The sequence below is a fragment of the Eschscholzia californica genome, unplaced genomic scaffold, assembly GCF_041429995.1.
Source record: "Eschscholzia californica isolate CP2 unplaced genomic scaffold, dmEscCali1.0.p SCAF_6, whole genome shotgun sequence".
Taxonomy (NCBI): Eukaryota; Viridiplantae; Streptophyta; class Magnoliopsida; order Ranunculales; family Papaveraceae; genus Eschscholzia; species Eschscholzia californica.
Window position 1 is genome coordinate 30,466,522 of NW_028238483.1, and position 15,365 is coordinate 30,481,886.

Sequence of the window (15,365 nt, forward strand, 5' to 3'; positions counted from 1 at the left end):
GATTCGTTACATAGTCAGACATAACCAAATGAATAAACTCTTAGACCCAATTCATATTTATAGAGTAAATTAGGTTTCCTAGTTTCCTAACTAAAAAATAAATTATATACATATATGTGTGTGTGTGTGTGTGAATAATAATGTTAGATGATTACCAGAAATACTAAAAATATATGAAACTCAATGTTTTGGGTTTTCAAATATTATGGAATATCTTCAAACATATTCGAATATTTTGAATTTTTGTTGATGTCAGATATTCGTCTTCTCGATCCGTCACGTTATTTGCATGTCTCATTAATTAGTGCAAACATATTTTTCGAGTTCATAATGATCTCATCAATTGGAAAAAAAGTAACGAAATAGCCAAAAAAGACCCACAAAACCACATGAAATGAGATCAATGACCACAAACATATTTTGTATATCTAGGCAAAAAAAATTTATAGGATAGATGACATTTGGTTTGGTCTGCTACAAGGTGAAACCATATATAATTAATGGAAGTTCTATGGCTCACTTGATAATGACATATAATCAAATTTGTCCCTTCAAATTGGGTCATAAAAAAACTGACTTACCAATTAATCACAACTATACATCATTAAAACCAATGGTTGGAATTCAATTTCCTTACATGTAATTTAGCTTGTCTAACAAGTATACTTAGATGACTACATCAATATGGATAGAAAGGTAAGTAAGTATTAAAATCATAAAATTTAAAGGGAAACAAAAAAACAAATCATAAAGTGAATACTACCTTAGCTAAAACAAATCATGAATAAAAATGTAAATTATTATTGTTTACAAGTTAAGTAAAAAAAGAATTAGAAACATCAAGAATGAACCAACTTCCATGTGATGGTATTTGTCCAAATGGGTGGAGAACAAGATGAGATCCAATCATTCTTTTGATGTGTTTCTGTGTGTACCCTCACTTCCATGTGGATTACATACTCTACAATCAAATTAAGAGAGAGAGAAAGAGATGGATAAAGAGAAAAAGTTAGAGAGAGAGAGAGAGGGTGAGAGGAAGTTTCATGTATAATTGTACCCCACCAAAGTTGGGTATCTACTCATCTATAAGTCAGTCAGTTTATGATCTTTATCAACCAATACTAATTGACACTTTTCTTACTTCTTCATTCTTCCTTTTTATTCTTCTTCATATATTGATCAACCAAGTTCATATTTAACACTTGCTTCTTGTTTCTCTCTCTCTCTCTCTAAGGGATACTAGAATTGATTTAACAAAATGGGTTTTGGAGATTTTTGTAATACTGGTTTGAGTTTAGGACTGGGTTATGAATTAAAGAATGAGAATAGAGTACTAAACTATGATCATCGATTGTTTAATCAATCCATATTGACGATTCAAACGGGTAACTCGGTCGAGCCATCTCTAACCTTAGGCCTATCAGATGAGAGTTATGAACATGGAAGAAAGATAGATACCAAGAAAGGGTATGAAGAGTTGGTTGAAGTGCACAAAAGAGGTTCATCTCCTCATAATACTACTACTGTCTCTTCATTTTCTAGTGTGAAGAGAGAGAAAGATTTTGGGAGTGAAGAAGTTGGAACAGAGAAGGTTTTTTCAAGGGTTAGTGATGAAGATGAAGAGGGTAGTGCTAGAAAGAAACTTAGACTTACTAAAGAACAATCAGCCCTTTTAGAAGATAGCTTCAAAGAACACAGTACACTTAATCCTGTATACTCTCTCTCTCTCTCATGTTGTTTGTTGAAATCCTATATGGATTGTCGTGATTCGTGTTTTCGATGATTCTGATCCACTAAACAACGAATCAAGGCAAGCCACATAGGATTTCTGTTCGGAGTCTACCTAGTTTTTCTTGTTCTCTAGCATTACTCTTGTTTCTTTGGTTGGTATTGAATTTTATATGAAATTTTAATACCGGTAAGAAAATTATGTATGTTATCTAATATATATTGGTGTCGATTCCTTGAATTTCAGAAACAAAAACAAGCCTTGGCAAAGAATTTGAATCTAAGACCAAGACAAGTAGAAGTTTGGTTCCAAAACAGGAGAGCTAGGTAAGTTATCTTCATCTTCTTTAATTTCAATATACTTCACACATTTTTTTTTTTGATTTTATTTAATTGAATTTCTTATCGATTGGGTTTTTGTTTCAGGACAAAATTGAAGCAAACAGAAGTAGATTGTGATTTCTTGAAAAAATGTTGTGAGAAGCTAACCGAAGAAAATGGGATATTGAAAAAGGAATTACAAGAGCTAAGAGTACTAAAATTAGGGCCAGCAGGAGCACAATTTTATATGCAACTTCCATCAGCAGCTACCATCACTATATGTCCATCTTGTGAGAGGATTAATGGTGGTGTGATGGGTGAGCAGAGTTCCTCCTCCTCCAAAAACCCATTCACAATCATGGCTGCAAAATCCAACTTCTTGAACTCTATGACCCATCATCCATCTGCAGCTTGTTAGAAACCGAACGTAAATGACCCGCTTTGACTTAACTATTATACGTACGATGAGATAAATTCAACTTATTCGGGGGTATCATCCGTTACTTTTCATGGGGGAGACCGGGGTTTGATCTTTGGTGGTGATGTGCGTAGTCATCTTTATACGCCATGCTGACCTTAGGGGAAAAAATAGTTCGATAAATCATAGCTAAGCTGAACCCATAAACTATTTTTTCGGTTTAGGGTTTCGAATTAATTAGTACTAATAGTTATATTATGTCCTTTATTTTGATCCTCTCTTTGTGAGTAAATTTCTACTTTACCATGAGTTTCTTGTAATTAAATTATAGATAAAGATAGAAACTAAAACTTTCTTCTTTTTAGTTTCTCATTAATGGATGAATATATATGAAGAAGGATAGTGTTGAAGTTTATGTAGTGGAGAAAATTTTCATTTGAAACTCAAAAATTATGAATTACTTTTGAATGCACTTAAGATTTTAACTTAATTTTTGACTTGCTGACTCGTCCGGACGTAGTCAAATTCTGAAAAACACTGTTATAGTCTTTGCGAGTTCATTATGTTTCGTATGTTGTTTGAATTCTTTTCAGTAGTGACTTACTCGTGATGACCTAGGAATTTTCACCTAATCTATGATTATACTTGGTAAGTCAGTTTTATAGGGTCAAAGGATTATATTCCTCTTTCAACAAAAAAAAGAAAAGAAATTATATTCCATGAAAAAAATGACGTAATTGCATTAGTATTTAATGAAAGCTAATAGACAAAAGAGAAGCGTGTTGGACCAGAAAAAAGAAAACTAAAATCATATTCATGGACTACCATATGTGAGACCGACAACTCAATTTATGGTCCATGTTTACGAGTCATGTTTTTTTTTTGCAATGGATTTATGAGTCATGTTGCTCTAAGTAAATACTTCAAGATTCATGCATGATACTATGAAATGATTTTCTTCCTTGCAAAAAAAAAAGGATCTTCTTAACATGTTCCTCTAGAAATCTTAAGTCTCCCCTACGAAATTGCAACAATTAATTTTAACGGTGGATCAACTTCTATTTGGAAGTCAAGATCTTATTTTATTTTTTCGAACAAATACTTATACTTCAATATTGGTGTTCTAACAACAGCCTAACAAACAGATCCTAAGTTGTATATACTACTTGATAGATGAGTGTACCGCGTGACTATTGAAAGATCAGATACCAATGAAATAAGCCATTCAAAGAGGCCTAGCTCCACATACGAAATGAAGAAAGAAATTAGATCTACACGTATTCACATGTCGCCAGAAGTGTGTCGAGCATAAATCTACACGTACATGTTCAAATATATCTATCTTCACATCATGTGAGGTCAAGCGAGTATCAGTTATCTGAAATTATATATTGATTTCGTATGAAATCATGTACTGATTTCAGATCACAGGTATTCACATGTCGCCAGAAGTGTGAAAATAGACATATTTGAACATGTACGTGTAGATGTATGCTCGACACGAGGAGTAAGACCATGTGATCTGTCTCGACGACGTTAGCCAAGAGGGATCTACCGCGCCCGTAGAGCGCGGTGGGAACCTAGTACATAAAATGGAGAGAAACATAAAAGAACAAAAACTTTAAAGATCGCACAATCATGAAACATAGATTCTTAATCTATATTTAACCAACAAACAATTAATACAATATTTCGTAACTTTGCTACAGTAATGTTGAACAACATAAAACATAGATCAAAACTACTTGATTTTTATTAATCACATGAAATTATGAGCAAAAAGTAAAATTAATTAAGATATTTGAAGATGGAGGAATCTTAAGAACACTAATTTACTCTATAATATGAGTTTGGTTCTAGGTTAATCCATTCAGTTATGTTTGACGAATGTAACGAATAAAACTCACAAATGTGATGACTATTAATAAACTCATTATTGATTTATTTGTGGATGTAAGTAGAGATTATGGAGGACCTTTGACGGAATCAAGTTAAATATGGTGTTCATTGTTTTCCGTTCATCTCTCCCAATATCATCTAATCGTGAATTAACAAGCCCCCCAAACAAGTAATAAATTCACACTAGAATTTCTAGTAGCCAAAAAACGTATTCATGCCTTCATGGCGCTTGAAAATTACTGAGATCAATTCCTCTTCAAAAGGTCAGCTATGCTACCCAAGTTAATCGATATGAAGGGTATGGCTGTGGCACCACAAATTGAGGATGCCTATAACATCCCAGTGGGTTTACCATAGTAAGTCCAGTTTGATGGTGCTTTTAACGGTTTCCCTTTAATTGTGACAAGTTCTGTAGGCGCCACATTTGCTGATAAAGCCTAAAAGTATCAGTAGATAATGAACACAAACAGACCTGTTGCGAAGGAGATATATGCTTATTTGTTCTTTGGCTCTACTCTTTTTACTATAATTTTAAAACCCAAAATTTATGGGATAATACGAAACCAGACCCAGTTTAAAATAATATTTGAAAAAAACTCATTTTGTAACTTTACCCAAAAATTAACGTGAAAAATATTTTTGAAAATTTCTGATAAATCTTAGTGTGTTTGGTTGCAGGATTCCTATCAAAAGTGGAATTTGGTAGGAATCATGAATCCTTGGTTTGTTTGGCTACCAAGAATCCTAGGACTCTTGAATCCAAAGGATTCCTAATTCCAAAATTTGTATTTGACCAAAATCCAACCCTACCCCCTAGGATTTGCTAGGATTTTGGATTAATGAGCCTAAATTTCAAACTTAAAATCAACAAAAAAAAATATTTCCTTCTACAAAATCATTATTTCTTTTCAAAATCATTGTTTTTTTCAAAAATCATATTTTTTCTAAAGACGTTTAAAAATACTCAAATAATAATAAATCATAGGATTCTTAGTTGTCAAACAAGCCAAAAAATATTACTTGGATTCATGAATCCGTGGAATCATGAATCCCAATGACTCATGAATCCGCGGATTCATGATTCCACCATCCAAACACACCATTAGTTTATTCTCCACAATTTTGAAAATTTCTGAACAAATTTATTTTTACTCAAAAATTGTTTTGCTATAATGTTTTGCTATAATGTTTTGCATTTTGTCTTTTTGCATTTGACAAATACAGATTGACACTAACATTTTGGTTAAAACATTTTCGATCTGTCTTGTAAAGAAAAAGAATGACTTCCGTATTTTTTGTTTTGCTTCCGACATAAACATTTAAACTAATGCATCTTCTTCAATTGCTTTTTCAATGAAGTCATGCATTAATTGGAAAGGAAAAAAATTCATGAAAGTAACCTCTTAGATGCACCAATCAATACGAACATAGACCTTTCGGCACAAAGCTACCGACGGGTAAGAGAACATGTCGGTAGCCACACACTGGTATATTGTAGAACCTATCGGTAAGTATGTAACCGATTGGTAACAACCAGATCGGCTTATTGTCTCCAACCTTTAACAATAAATAGCGCCCGAATTTTTTAAAGCTTTCCCAAATCTTTTTTAAAGCTTTCCCAAATCTTTTTTAAAGCTTTCCCAAATCATATATGACGATCACTTTTTATACTATTCCAAAAAGCCAGTTTCTTTTCTTTTTTTGAACTAACAGCCAGTACCTCTTAACAAAAAAAAAAAAAAAAACTAACAGCCAGTTTCTTTTTCTTGGGATTCTTGGGACTTTCTTGTGCACCAATGATGAAGAATATTTTGGTGATAAGGTCAATAAGTAAAACAACACGGAGACTCGTGTCCATCTTTAAGGGAGAACATGGCGTAAGTGTTTATCCTCCGAGATGGTTGGATGTATATGGAATTCCGGTTGGCAATGAAAATTTATTTGTCCACTGCCAAGATGGTCTAGTTTTAGGTACATAAGTCTGTATTAGTCGACTAAGTTATCACTAGCTAATGTAGAAATTTTCTTATGTTTTGTCTACGAAAATTTTACAAGTAAACGTTCTTCAAAATTTACAAATGGATGAAGATCTCCTTCGTTTTTTATCCACACCTTTATTTTGTTTTTGTTTTTTTGGAGAAGATAAAATAGTATCATTAATGAAAAAACAATACAATGACAGAAGCCTAGATGGCTAACCATCCAATACACAGACAAAAGACAAGAAAATATAGATACAGTAGGCTTATAGCCTAGATAAAGCATCCCAATTCCTAATGTATTGGCTAAAAGGGGTCGACTTGCTCCATAGTTGATTGGTTGCCCAATAGTGAATTAGGCTCTTAGCTTGAATAATGATATTATCCCGTGTAGCTTCTCTGTCACTTTCTATCTCCATAACTCTATAATTACGCTCTAACCATATGACCCAAATGATTGCCGGAGGGGTACAAAGATGGAGGAAGGATTTTCTATCTGTTACTTTCTTTGGTTTCCATTCTATCAAGAAGTTGGAGATTAATTGAGTGCTACTGTTTGTATCATGAGAGGGGATTAAAGCTTGCCAAATCTTAGAAGTGAAGGTGCAATTAAGGAATAGGTGATCAGATGATTCACAATTGGACTTGCACAAAGAGCATCTGTTTGGAGTTATAAAGCCTCTTCGAATAATCTTGTCCATGGTTTGGAGCAGCTTTATGGATGATAGCCCAGAGAAGAAAAGAGACTTTCGAAGGAATACATTTGTTCCAAATCCAACTTGCAACTGGTTGTTGTGAGGATGCACCTTGATGTTCTAGCTCTAGATATAAAGATTTGACCGAGAAACCATGGTTCGAAGGGAGCCACTTACGTGAGTCAATCGAGGAATTGAGGGAAGATGAAGCTTCCGTTGTGGACTCAAGGAGAGAAGTAAGGGGATTAATCTCTGATGTTCTAATTGGTCGAGAAAAATGAAGATTCCATGAATCATCGACGAAAGCACCACCCAAATTATCCTCTATAGATGCAAATTTCTTCTTGGTAGCTCTCCATAGAGTAGGAAATCTAGACTTAAAAGACCCTCTGCCCGTCCAGTCGTCCAACCAAAAGCTAAGCTGACGACCTCTATTGATCTCTAGTTTGGTTTTCTTATGATAATAGGGGCCAGGGAAGATATTCTTCTCCAAGGGCCAACATTTTTGGATGTTATTTGGTCGCTTGGGAACCACGGAGCAGCACCTCCCTTATATTTTTCATCAATTATCTTCCTCCAAAAGCTATCAGGTTCTTGTCCATAATTTATTTTGTTTTTACTTTTTTCACATTTCTTTCAGTTTTTGGGCCGCGTATTGAGTATCAAAGCCATCTTTTTAGTTGAGTTCCATCTTATGGACAAAATAGCGAAGTCTACATGTTATTTTGGTTTTTTTCGTGGGTACGATGTGTACCAATATGACACACACAACATATATATATATATATATATATATATTAGTAGCTTCAATATGTTTTAATACATAAATTTAACAGACCAACCAGTCATTTCATAACATCAAATTGTGAACTTTGCCTATGACAGAGACCTTTAAAACCCTGATATGCCATCCACACAATTAATCTGGCTTTAATCTGCAGCATAAATTCAAGAAACCGTCAATAATTAACTTCAACCTGAATCATTTATCACAAACTTGCTCAAAATTATTACACAACACACAAAGTTCGGCTCTTCAACAAATATACCCATAAGTTTTACTACCCGACGACAATTACATGGCAACACCCTAAGTTTTTCATGGCATGCCATAAGCGCCAATTGGAATATTTCTAAACAAATAATGAAACACACAGACCATTGTTTCTTCCAGTGTTGGATGAGTCAAGGCCCCAAACGGTAACTTCCATCGCCAATGAAGTGCCCATCCATATACAATGCGCCACTGGGCGGATGTAGCCCATCCATCACGACAAATTGCATATCTTCGGAAGGCTTCCAGTGCCGTTTTCTTTGGTTTATAAACCAGTTATTTATTTGCTTCTGATCTAAACCTGTTGATTCCGCCAAAGCAACCTTCTCTGTCTCCTGTTCATATTGTAAAATATGTTAATGTATCACTCGAGCAAAGAAAAAATTGTAGATGGTCTTAAACTCACCAAGGGCATCTCGTGGTAGAATAGAAGAGTACTAGCACAAACCGAACTATACCCATATCAATAAGAAACTAGGGTATTGTAAAATATGTTAAAGTGTCACTCGAGCAAAGAAAAAATTGTAGATGTTCTTACGCGAGAAACTCACTGTATCAAGGGCATCTCGAGGTAGAATAGAAGAGTACTAGCACAAACCGAACTATACCCGTATCAATAAAAACTAGGGTATTGGCTACCTGTGTATTTTAACCTTTGTATTGTGTCTAGTATTAGTATGTGATCTTCAAACTAATGATTTTTAACCCAACCTCAAACTTCCTTGATAATTAAAGTGAAATTATTGAAGCGGTTTATATTTATCAACACGAGTAAGAATGAAACAAGTAGGACACGAGACGAGTAAGGTGCCTAAAAAACAAGAGCACCATGTATGTGAGGGTTCAAATGCTAATAATTAGCAGTCAGGATTGACGTACCGATGGATATGGCCATTTATAATGCAACTCCCACCAATTGAGTAACTTTTGCCTTGCATCTTTCGGCAACTTGCCTTTCTTCTTTTTCTTTGAAAGCTCTTTCTTTAGGCTGCTCAAGTAACCACTGTACTTCTTCAATAGGTGATTCTTAAGTTCTCTATCTTCAGCTCGAGGATCGATTTCAGGGAGTTCAGTTTCGCCCGCGCTGTTTTCTTGATCCTCTTCAGATGAACCAGCCCCCTCACACTTTTCATCTGAATGTGGAGCAAATGATGCAAGTATCGTGAGCTTCAAATAGGTAAAAGATAATAAATCTGACATTTGAAATCTAAAGAAATTAAGTGAAGACCATTTGAATAACATAGGCCTGCGATATATCTTGATCATATCAATTGAGTAACAAGAAGCATCCGTGAAGTTATCAAGTATACCCAATACTCCGAGTGTGAGAATAGTCCCCACATGGAAGAAGGCTGATCTAGTAACCAAGATTATAATGTCTAGGTCCTCTCCACACATTGCCAATTGGTTTTGAGTTGGATGACCACAAGCTTAACATGGTATCATAGCTGGGCCAACACGTGATAGGTTTACAAGCCACACGCTCTACATCACCCAAAAACACACACACACACACACACACACGTATTAGGCTCAAAGAACGCCACACGTGACGGGGCGTGTGAGAATAGTCTCACATGGGAGAAGGCCGATCTAATAACCAAGGATACAATGTCATAGGCCCTTTCCACTCATTGCCAAATGGTTTTGAGTTGGATGACCACAAGCTAAACAACAGGAACATTAGTTGCAAACAAGTATAAGAAAAATGGGCACCATTGTTGCTCATCTAAATCTCGAACTTAATTTGACATAAAGTGCATAGACTAGACATATAGTTATTACGCATTTATAGGACCTGATTACAATATATCATCGTAAATTTACTCCTATATTCACAAGGCTAGCTTCTGGAACACTCAACTGAAGTTGCAAGTTTCATTTCTCAACTCAGTACACAGAGATATATATGAATTTAGTACTTGCTACTAGGTCAAATACCTCAATAATTAGTTTGAACTTACCATGAATTTTCGTTTGCCTTAGCTGCACCGAAACCTTTATCGATAATTCAATTATCAATGAAGGATGAGGTCACTATTTTAAGCAACAAATATTTACTATTACCAAGAATTTATTGACTGGTCATCACATGCAAACTAAATGTGTAGACTGTATGAACTACGTAAAACACCATCCTAAAATCACTTCTGATTAAAAATACTAAAATGCCAAGGCTTTTTTGGAAAGAGAAAAAATATCAATCGGAATGATGGGAAGGCACTAAAATGCAATCGAGTAATGAAGGAATTGATATTCACCAACATTATCACATTATTCTACTCATTGATTCAGTACGTACTTAAATTTTCGGATAGAGCATTTCTAAAAAAGAAAAACTTCAATAAATCCCAAGCTAGCATATATAGTAACATGCATATAGTAACACCCCTCACATTTTGATGTAAGTATGAGCTAGAGTACCAACTCATAAGAACATTGGTTGGCAAGAGAAGATCACAAGAAAAGTGGGCGCATTGTCGCTCAATTAAACTCGGTAATAGCTTGAGATTAAGTTTATGCTTGCACATATAGTTAGCAAGCATATACAAAACTTAGTTACTCTATGTCTTACTCTGACTGGCAAGTTAGCTTCCAATACACATTATGAACTGAATTTGCATGTTTTAATCACTTCTTTGATTGTTTCACTTCCTAGGTCAAACACCTCGTTTATTTGTTTGAACTTGCCTTCGCACATTAAATTTTCTTTCTATCATCAGCTAATGAAACTAAAATTTAAACAGGAGCTTTGACAATTACCCTAAGAAGCAAAATTTTCTAAACACAAAAACAAAACAAATAAGGTACTGCATTTACTGAAAATTCAATCCTTGTCTCATACAATCTGATTAACTTAACAAATCCACAAACCAATATTATATCTAATAGTAAATTAAAATGTACACCATTTCCTTAGTCATCTACCGAGAATAAAAAATTTAAAAGATTTTCTAAAGTAAAACGTCAAATTACTTGTTTTACAAAAAACTATGTTATGTAACACATTGTCATACTAATGGCATACGCTTCATATATGGCATCTCAAGCATAAGGTTAAAATGCATACTCTTAAATCACTCAATGTGCAATATCACAACATTCTACACATGGATTCAGTAAAGGAGCCGAATAGAAAGAGTAAGAGGAAACTTACTCCAAATCAAACCAACTAAAGATTCTCTTAGATTTGTTTCTGTTTTTTTTTTTTCTTGCTTTTAAATATCTTTTATTTTTAAGTTTCAGATGTTTCCATACATTACGAGATACGCACATTATAAATAAGATGTACGGCAAACCAATTTAACAAATAAAAAACCATCGATAATCAAATTGTTTCAGGCGTGTTTGGCGTCCCGGAAATGGAATCTAATTCTGGTAATAACACTTGTGTAGTTTAATGTATGATTTGACCAGGATAAGAGTTTAATCCTTGACATAGTTTTGAACTTGGTGTTTTGTCATCTAGGAATAGGATTTAAAGATTTTGAGCGACGACCTCAGGAGCCTACTGAGTTACCAAGTGACCTTAGTGACATTTGGTGTTGGGTCATTCAATTTAACTGTCACTAAGTTATTGTAACTATGCAATAAAACAAACAACATAACAATTCATGTCGGAAAAAGATATGTCTTAGAAACAAACCTCCTACTTACATCCTTTCCGATTTGTCTCAAGATTTCGTCAGCGATGTCAAAGTCGAAAAAAGTTTTAGTCCAATAAGCAGATTCTATTTCAAAGTTCCACAAGTTAAAACACAAAATAGAAAAGATCATTTTAGAATGAATGTCCAAGTATGTCACCTGTACCTACACCCAAATTCCATTATGTTAAATGCAGAGAAAGGGAAGAGAGTGGTAAAGGAAAAGATAGAGAAGAAGAGATAAACTTATTGGTATGCAGGGCTAAGTTGAGTTATGTGCGGCAATGTCATTGACAAAGGAAGTAATTCTATTAATTGATGAAGGACTTTTAGTACGTAAATTTTAATGCAAACTATTCTAGGGGAATAGGAATCACAATTACATTCCCCTTCGGAATATGATTTCTGGTGCATTCCGACATACTAAACGTCATTACGGAATGTTATTCCTGGTAATCGCATTCCATTTGCGCACACCAAAAAAGGCCATTGTTATTAGCTAACTGCAAAGCCCAAAGTCTGAAAGACATGCATATGTAGAATGACATACCTTAACAGTTCTCAATCATAGATAGAACAAAGATTAATACTAATAACCTTTAGGAAAACACAAACTTATGCTTATATTTATAGTTTGAAACTAGTACAACTTTCCAAGTTCCTAAACAACACCATTAATGTTTAATTAGTATCTTTTACTATATGGGGACAGCACCAATGAATCTTTACATAGTTTCTCAAAAGCAATATAATCAAGAGGACAGAAAAGATAACAATAGTAAAACCCCTAAACCTCTATATACCTACAAGGCTACAACTAGTTGGATCCAACAAACATACTTCTCATTTCTTCAATCTAGGTGGACAAGGCGATAATTTTTTTTGGAAGATGCTAGGTTTCAGAAAAAAAAATTTGACAAAATTTTTTTCCGAAATGATGTGGCCAGATTCCTTCTAAGTTTGACTAAATCTAGACCGTTTTGTTTATTAGTCGTTCATTATTTAACAGTCAGGATTCAGTCAAACTAAAAAAAAAACTTGCCACATCATTTCGGTTAAAATTAATTTTGTCAAATTTTTTTGTGAACTTAGCATTTCCGTTTTTTATATTGTCCTTCTAGAAGTGTTAAACGATTCAACAATTTCGACGGCATCCCATGTTTAAATCTCTCAATGTTCCATATTAAATTTGACAAAGAAACGAACAAATGAAGAATACTAGTTTTATAAAAAGAACCCTATATTTTGGATTAAAAAGTGCAACTTTCATTCTTTGTTTTTTTTTGTATAAAAAGTTAGATTAATACCTTACATGTTTGGGAAACAATGACAATGATGAACCCCCATTACTCTACCAAGAATCAAATCAGATAGAAGAAGATGGTATCCCTTGGAACTATCAGTTTAGAGAGAATCAAATTATTTATAGACATTGATAACACCACTCTTAGTGCTTACATCATTTAATTAGTACTAGTAGTATCTTTCTTAAGAAGTGAACAAAATCTCCCACTACTGATCAAACTCTCTCTCTCTCTCTCTAGATTTCCTTCCTTTGAATATGTGCATTTTGGTCGGTCAAAGTTTCCTCCATGGAAACTAGAGTACGGATGGATGATTAGTCTACCCATTTTGATTAATGTCTTCTTTGGTTTAGTTTAGTGTGAGAGAGAAGTTAGAGAGAGAGAGAGAAGTTCTACTAGTACCTGTGAAGACCCGGATAGGACCATTAATGCAAAGGGTATTGAGCTGAGCTTCAATCTTCCTCATGAACTCCATAGCTTCTTGTAAAGGCCTAGTTAGTTCTTCACGATATTTAACCAACATATCATAATAAGCTTCCTATTTAGGGCATATATACAAAGATGATTTCAGTAAAGAATCATACTATTTGATAATTAAAGGGTAATAACTAAAAACCTAGTATATATGCTATATACCATGAATTGATCTAGTTCTGGATCTGCTGAAACCAACTTATCCCCACAGTTCACTGATGATTTTTGTCTTTCCACAAACTCTTGCCTAGCCTGTGTCAACCAACTCACTACTTCCGGTGGAGCTCCTACCTGTAAATTACAAGTTCATATAGTTACGAACTTCTCTCTAGTTCTTGTATGTTTTGGGTGTAAGGGGGGGTGTGGGTTTAGGGTTAAGTAGTAGTATTACCTTTTGACAATCCATATAAGCATCTAGGAGGTTAAAATACTGAGGGTGAGTGATAATTTTAGCTTTAATTGCATCAAGATCATTATTTTCTCCTCCTCTTCCTCCTTGTGCTTGTTGATGGTGGTGGTGGTGGTGTGTTTGGTGTTGTGGGTGATGAGGGTGAGGTAGATGAAATTCTTGATTATTATGAATAATGGACTGATGTTGATGAGAAGATGAACCAACAGCAGTAGCTTCAGTCTTGATTATAGTAGTTGGAGATGGTGATTGTTGAGATGAGAGATAATTAGGTTGATGATCTCCTTTTTGTTGAAGAAGTTGAAAGGTGTTAAAAGGAAGATGATGATCAGTAAGGTTTTTAGGGCTTCTGCTGGTGCTACTACTTCCATAGAGATGAGGAGGAGTTGAATTTTGATTATGAGAATACAAGAAATTATTCTCTCTTATAGATGATGATGATGTGTTCTCTCCTAGTTGCTTTGAATAATCTTCCATTTTCTTAACTAATTAAACAAACAGAGAAAAAAAACCCTATATTAGGGTTAGAAAAAGAATAACCAGAAGTACTTTCTCTATTATCTACTTGTAGTAACCTAATTCTGCCTAACCAACTTGTGGAAGACCTTGACAAGGAATAGCCATGGCTGCTTAATTATGGGTTTCATATAGAAGATGTTTGAACTCTTTCTCTCTCTGTCTAGATAATCTCTATAGAGTTGATGAACATCATGAGATTGAAACGTTAAAAATTAAAATGGAAGGGAGGAGGCCATTAAGGAGACATGGGTATATTTTGAGAATAAAATCAGATATACATCTAATCGTGTATTATTATCAAACAGCAGAAGGACTCAGTGACTCTGAAAGATGGATAGATAGATAGTGATGAGTGATGATGGTGATGGTGGTGGTGGTGGTGGTGATGAAGGAAGGAGGAGCGTCGGTAGGTCAGAAAATACAAACAGGACCGGCAACAGCTGCGTGCATTAGTGGGTTGACAAGACCTCCTTGTCTAAACTCTCTCTCTCTCTCTCTACTTTCTCCCTTGTGAGGAAAATGAAAGAATTAATCGAGTAAAGTAAAAAAAAAATAAAGTGCATATAATTGAAAAAAGATAACCACAAATAGACTTTTTAAAGATAAGTTAGAGGAAGCATATCATCATCCTATTTTTTTTTTCAATATTCTCTGCGTGTCAAATTTAGAGCACACAAATATACACTATTTTATTTGTTAACAAGTTCAAATTGGTAAGGAGCTTAGGGCTTACATTTTGAAAAATGTCATGCAGATCTTGGGTCGAAATCTTATGTTGTTTAATTTACTTTTGACAATTCTGATACATCGAACTACGAATCACGAAAAACTAAATAGGATTTTTGTCCAGAATCCGTCTAATTTGTCTTGTTATCTATCACTCGTATTACATTTGTATCTTGGAAAATTTGATCAAAGCTT

The 15,365-nt window shown here is 34.4% G+C and overlaps 2 protein-coding genes across 3 annotated transcripts; one reads left to right on the forward strand and one right to left on the reverse strand.

The window, feature by feature from the left end:
• The first annotated feature begins 813 nt into the window (after nt 1–813).
• LOC147533437 (homeobox-leucine zipper protein HAT22-like) lies at nt 814–2,882 on the forward strand. The gene is made up of 3 exons (XM_086650310.1): nt 814–1,711; nt 1,976–2,055; nt 2,155–2,882. Exons 1-3 carry the CDS (start codon nt 1,259–1,261, stop codon nt 2,465–2,467), a joined length of 846 nt encoding a protein of 281 aa, XP_086506436.1. The 5' UTR covers nt 814–1,258; the 3' UTR covers nt 2,468–2,882.
• Nucleotides 2,883–7,987: 5,105 nt separating this feature from the next.
• KNAT1 (homeobox knotted-like protein) lies at nt 7,988–15,099 on the reverse strand. 2 transcript variants are annotated; one of them, XR_015227829.1, is made up of 5 exons: nt 13,908–15,013; nt 13,679–13,807; nt 13,445–13,580; nt 8,683–9,227; nt 7,988–8,531 (listed from the first exon to the last, which is right to left on the reverse strand). XR_015227829.1 is itself a non-coding variant. In XM_086648809.1 (5 exons), the coding sequence occupies exons 1-5, from the start codon at nt 14,400–14,402 to the stop codon at nt 8,226–8,228; spliced, it is 1,218 nt and encodes a 405-aa protein (XP_086504935.1). In that variant the 5' UTR covers nt 14,403–15,099; the 3' UTR covers nt 7,988–8,225. The 2 variants fall into 2 exon arrangements, 1 of the variants encoding a protein (XP_086504935.1); XM_086648809.1 differs by having other exon boundaries at nt 7,988–8,429; nt 8,974–9,227; nt 13,908–15,099.
• Nucleotides 15,100–15,365: the final 266 nt, after the last annotated feature.

Coding starts and splice junctions, on each gene's coding strand:
- KNAT1 (XM_086648809.1), bottom strand. CDS start 14,402: ATGGAAGATTATTCAAAGCAACTAGGAGAGAACACATCATCATCATCT. Junction 9,228..13,444: donor TCCTATCCGGGTCTTCACAG/GTACTAGTAGAA, acceptor CTCCACATTCAG/ATGAAAAGTGTGAGGGGGCT. Junction 8,430..8,973: donor ATAAATGGCCATATCCATCG/GTACGTCAATCC, acceptor CAATATGAACAG/GAGACAGAGAAGGTTGCTTT.
- LOC147533437 (XM_086650310.1), top strand. CDS start 1,259: ATGGGTTTTGGAGATTTTTGTAATACTGGTTTGAGTTTAGGACTGGGT. Junction 1,712..1,975: donor AACACAGTACACTTAATCCT/GTATACTCTCTC, acceptor CTTGAATTTCAG/AAACAAAAACAAGCCTTGGC. Junction 2,056..2,154: donor TTCCAAAACAGGAGAGCTAG/GTAAGTTATCTT, acceptor TTTTTGTTTCAG/GACAAAATTGAAGCAAACAG.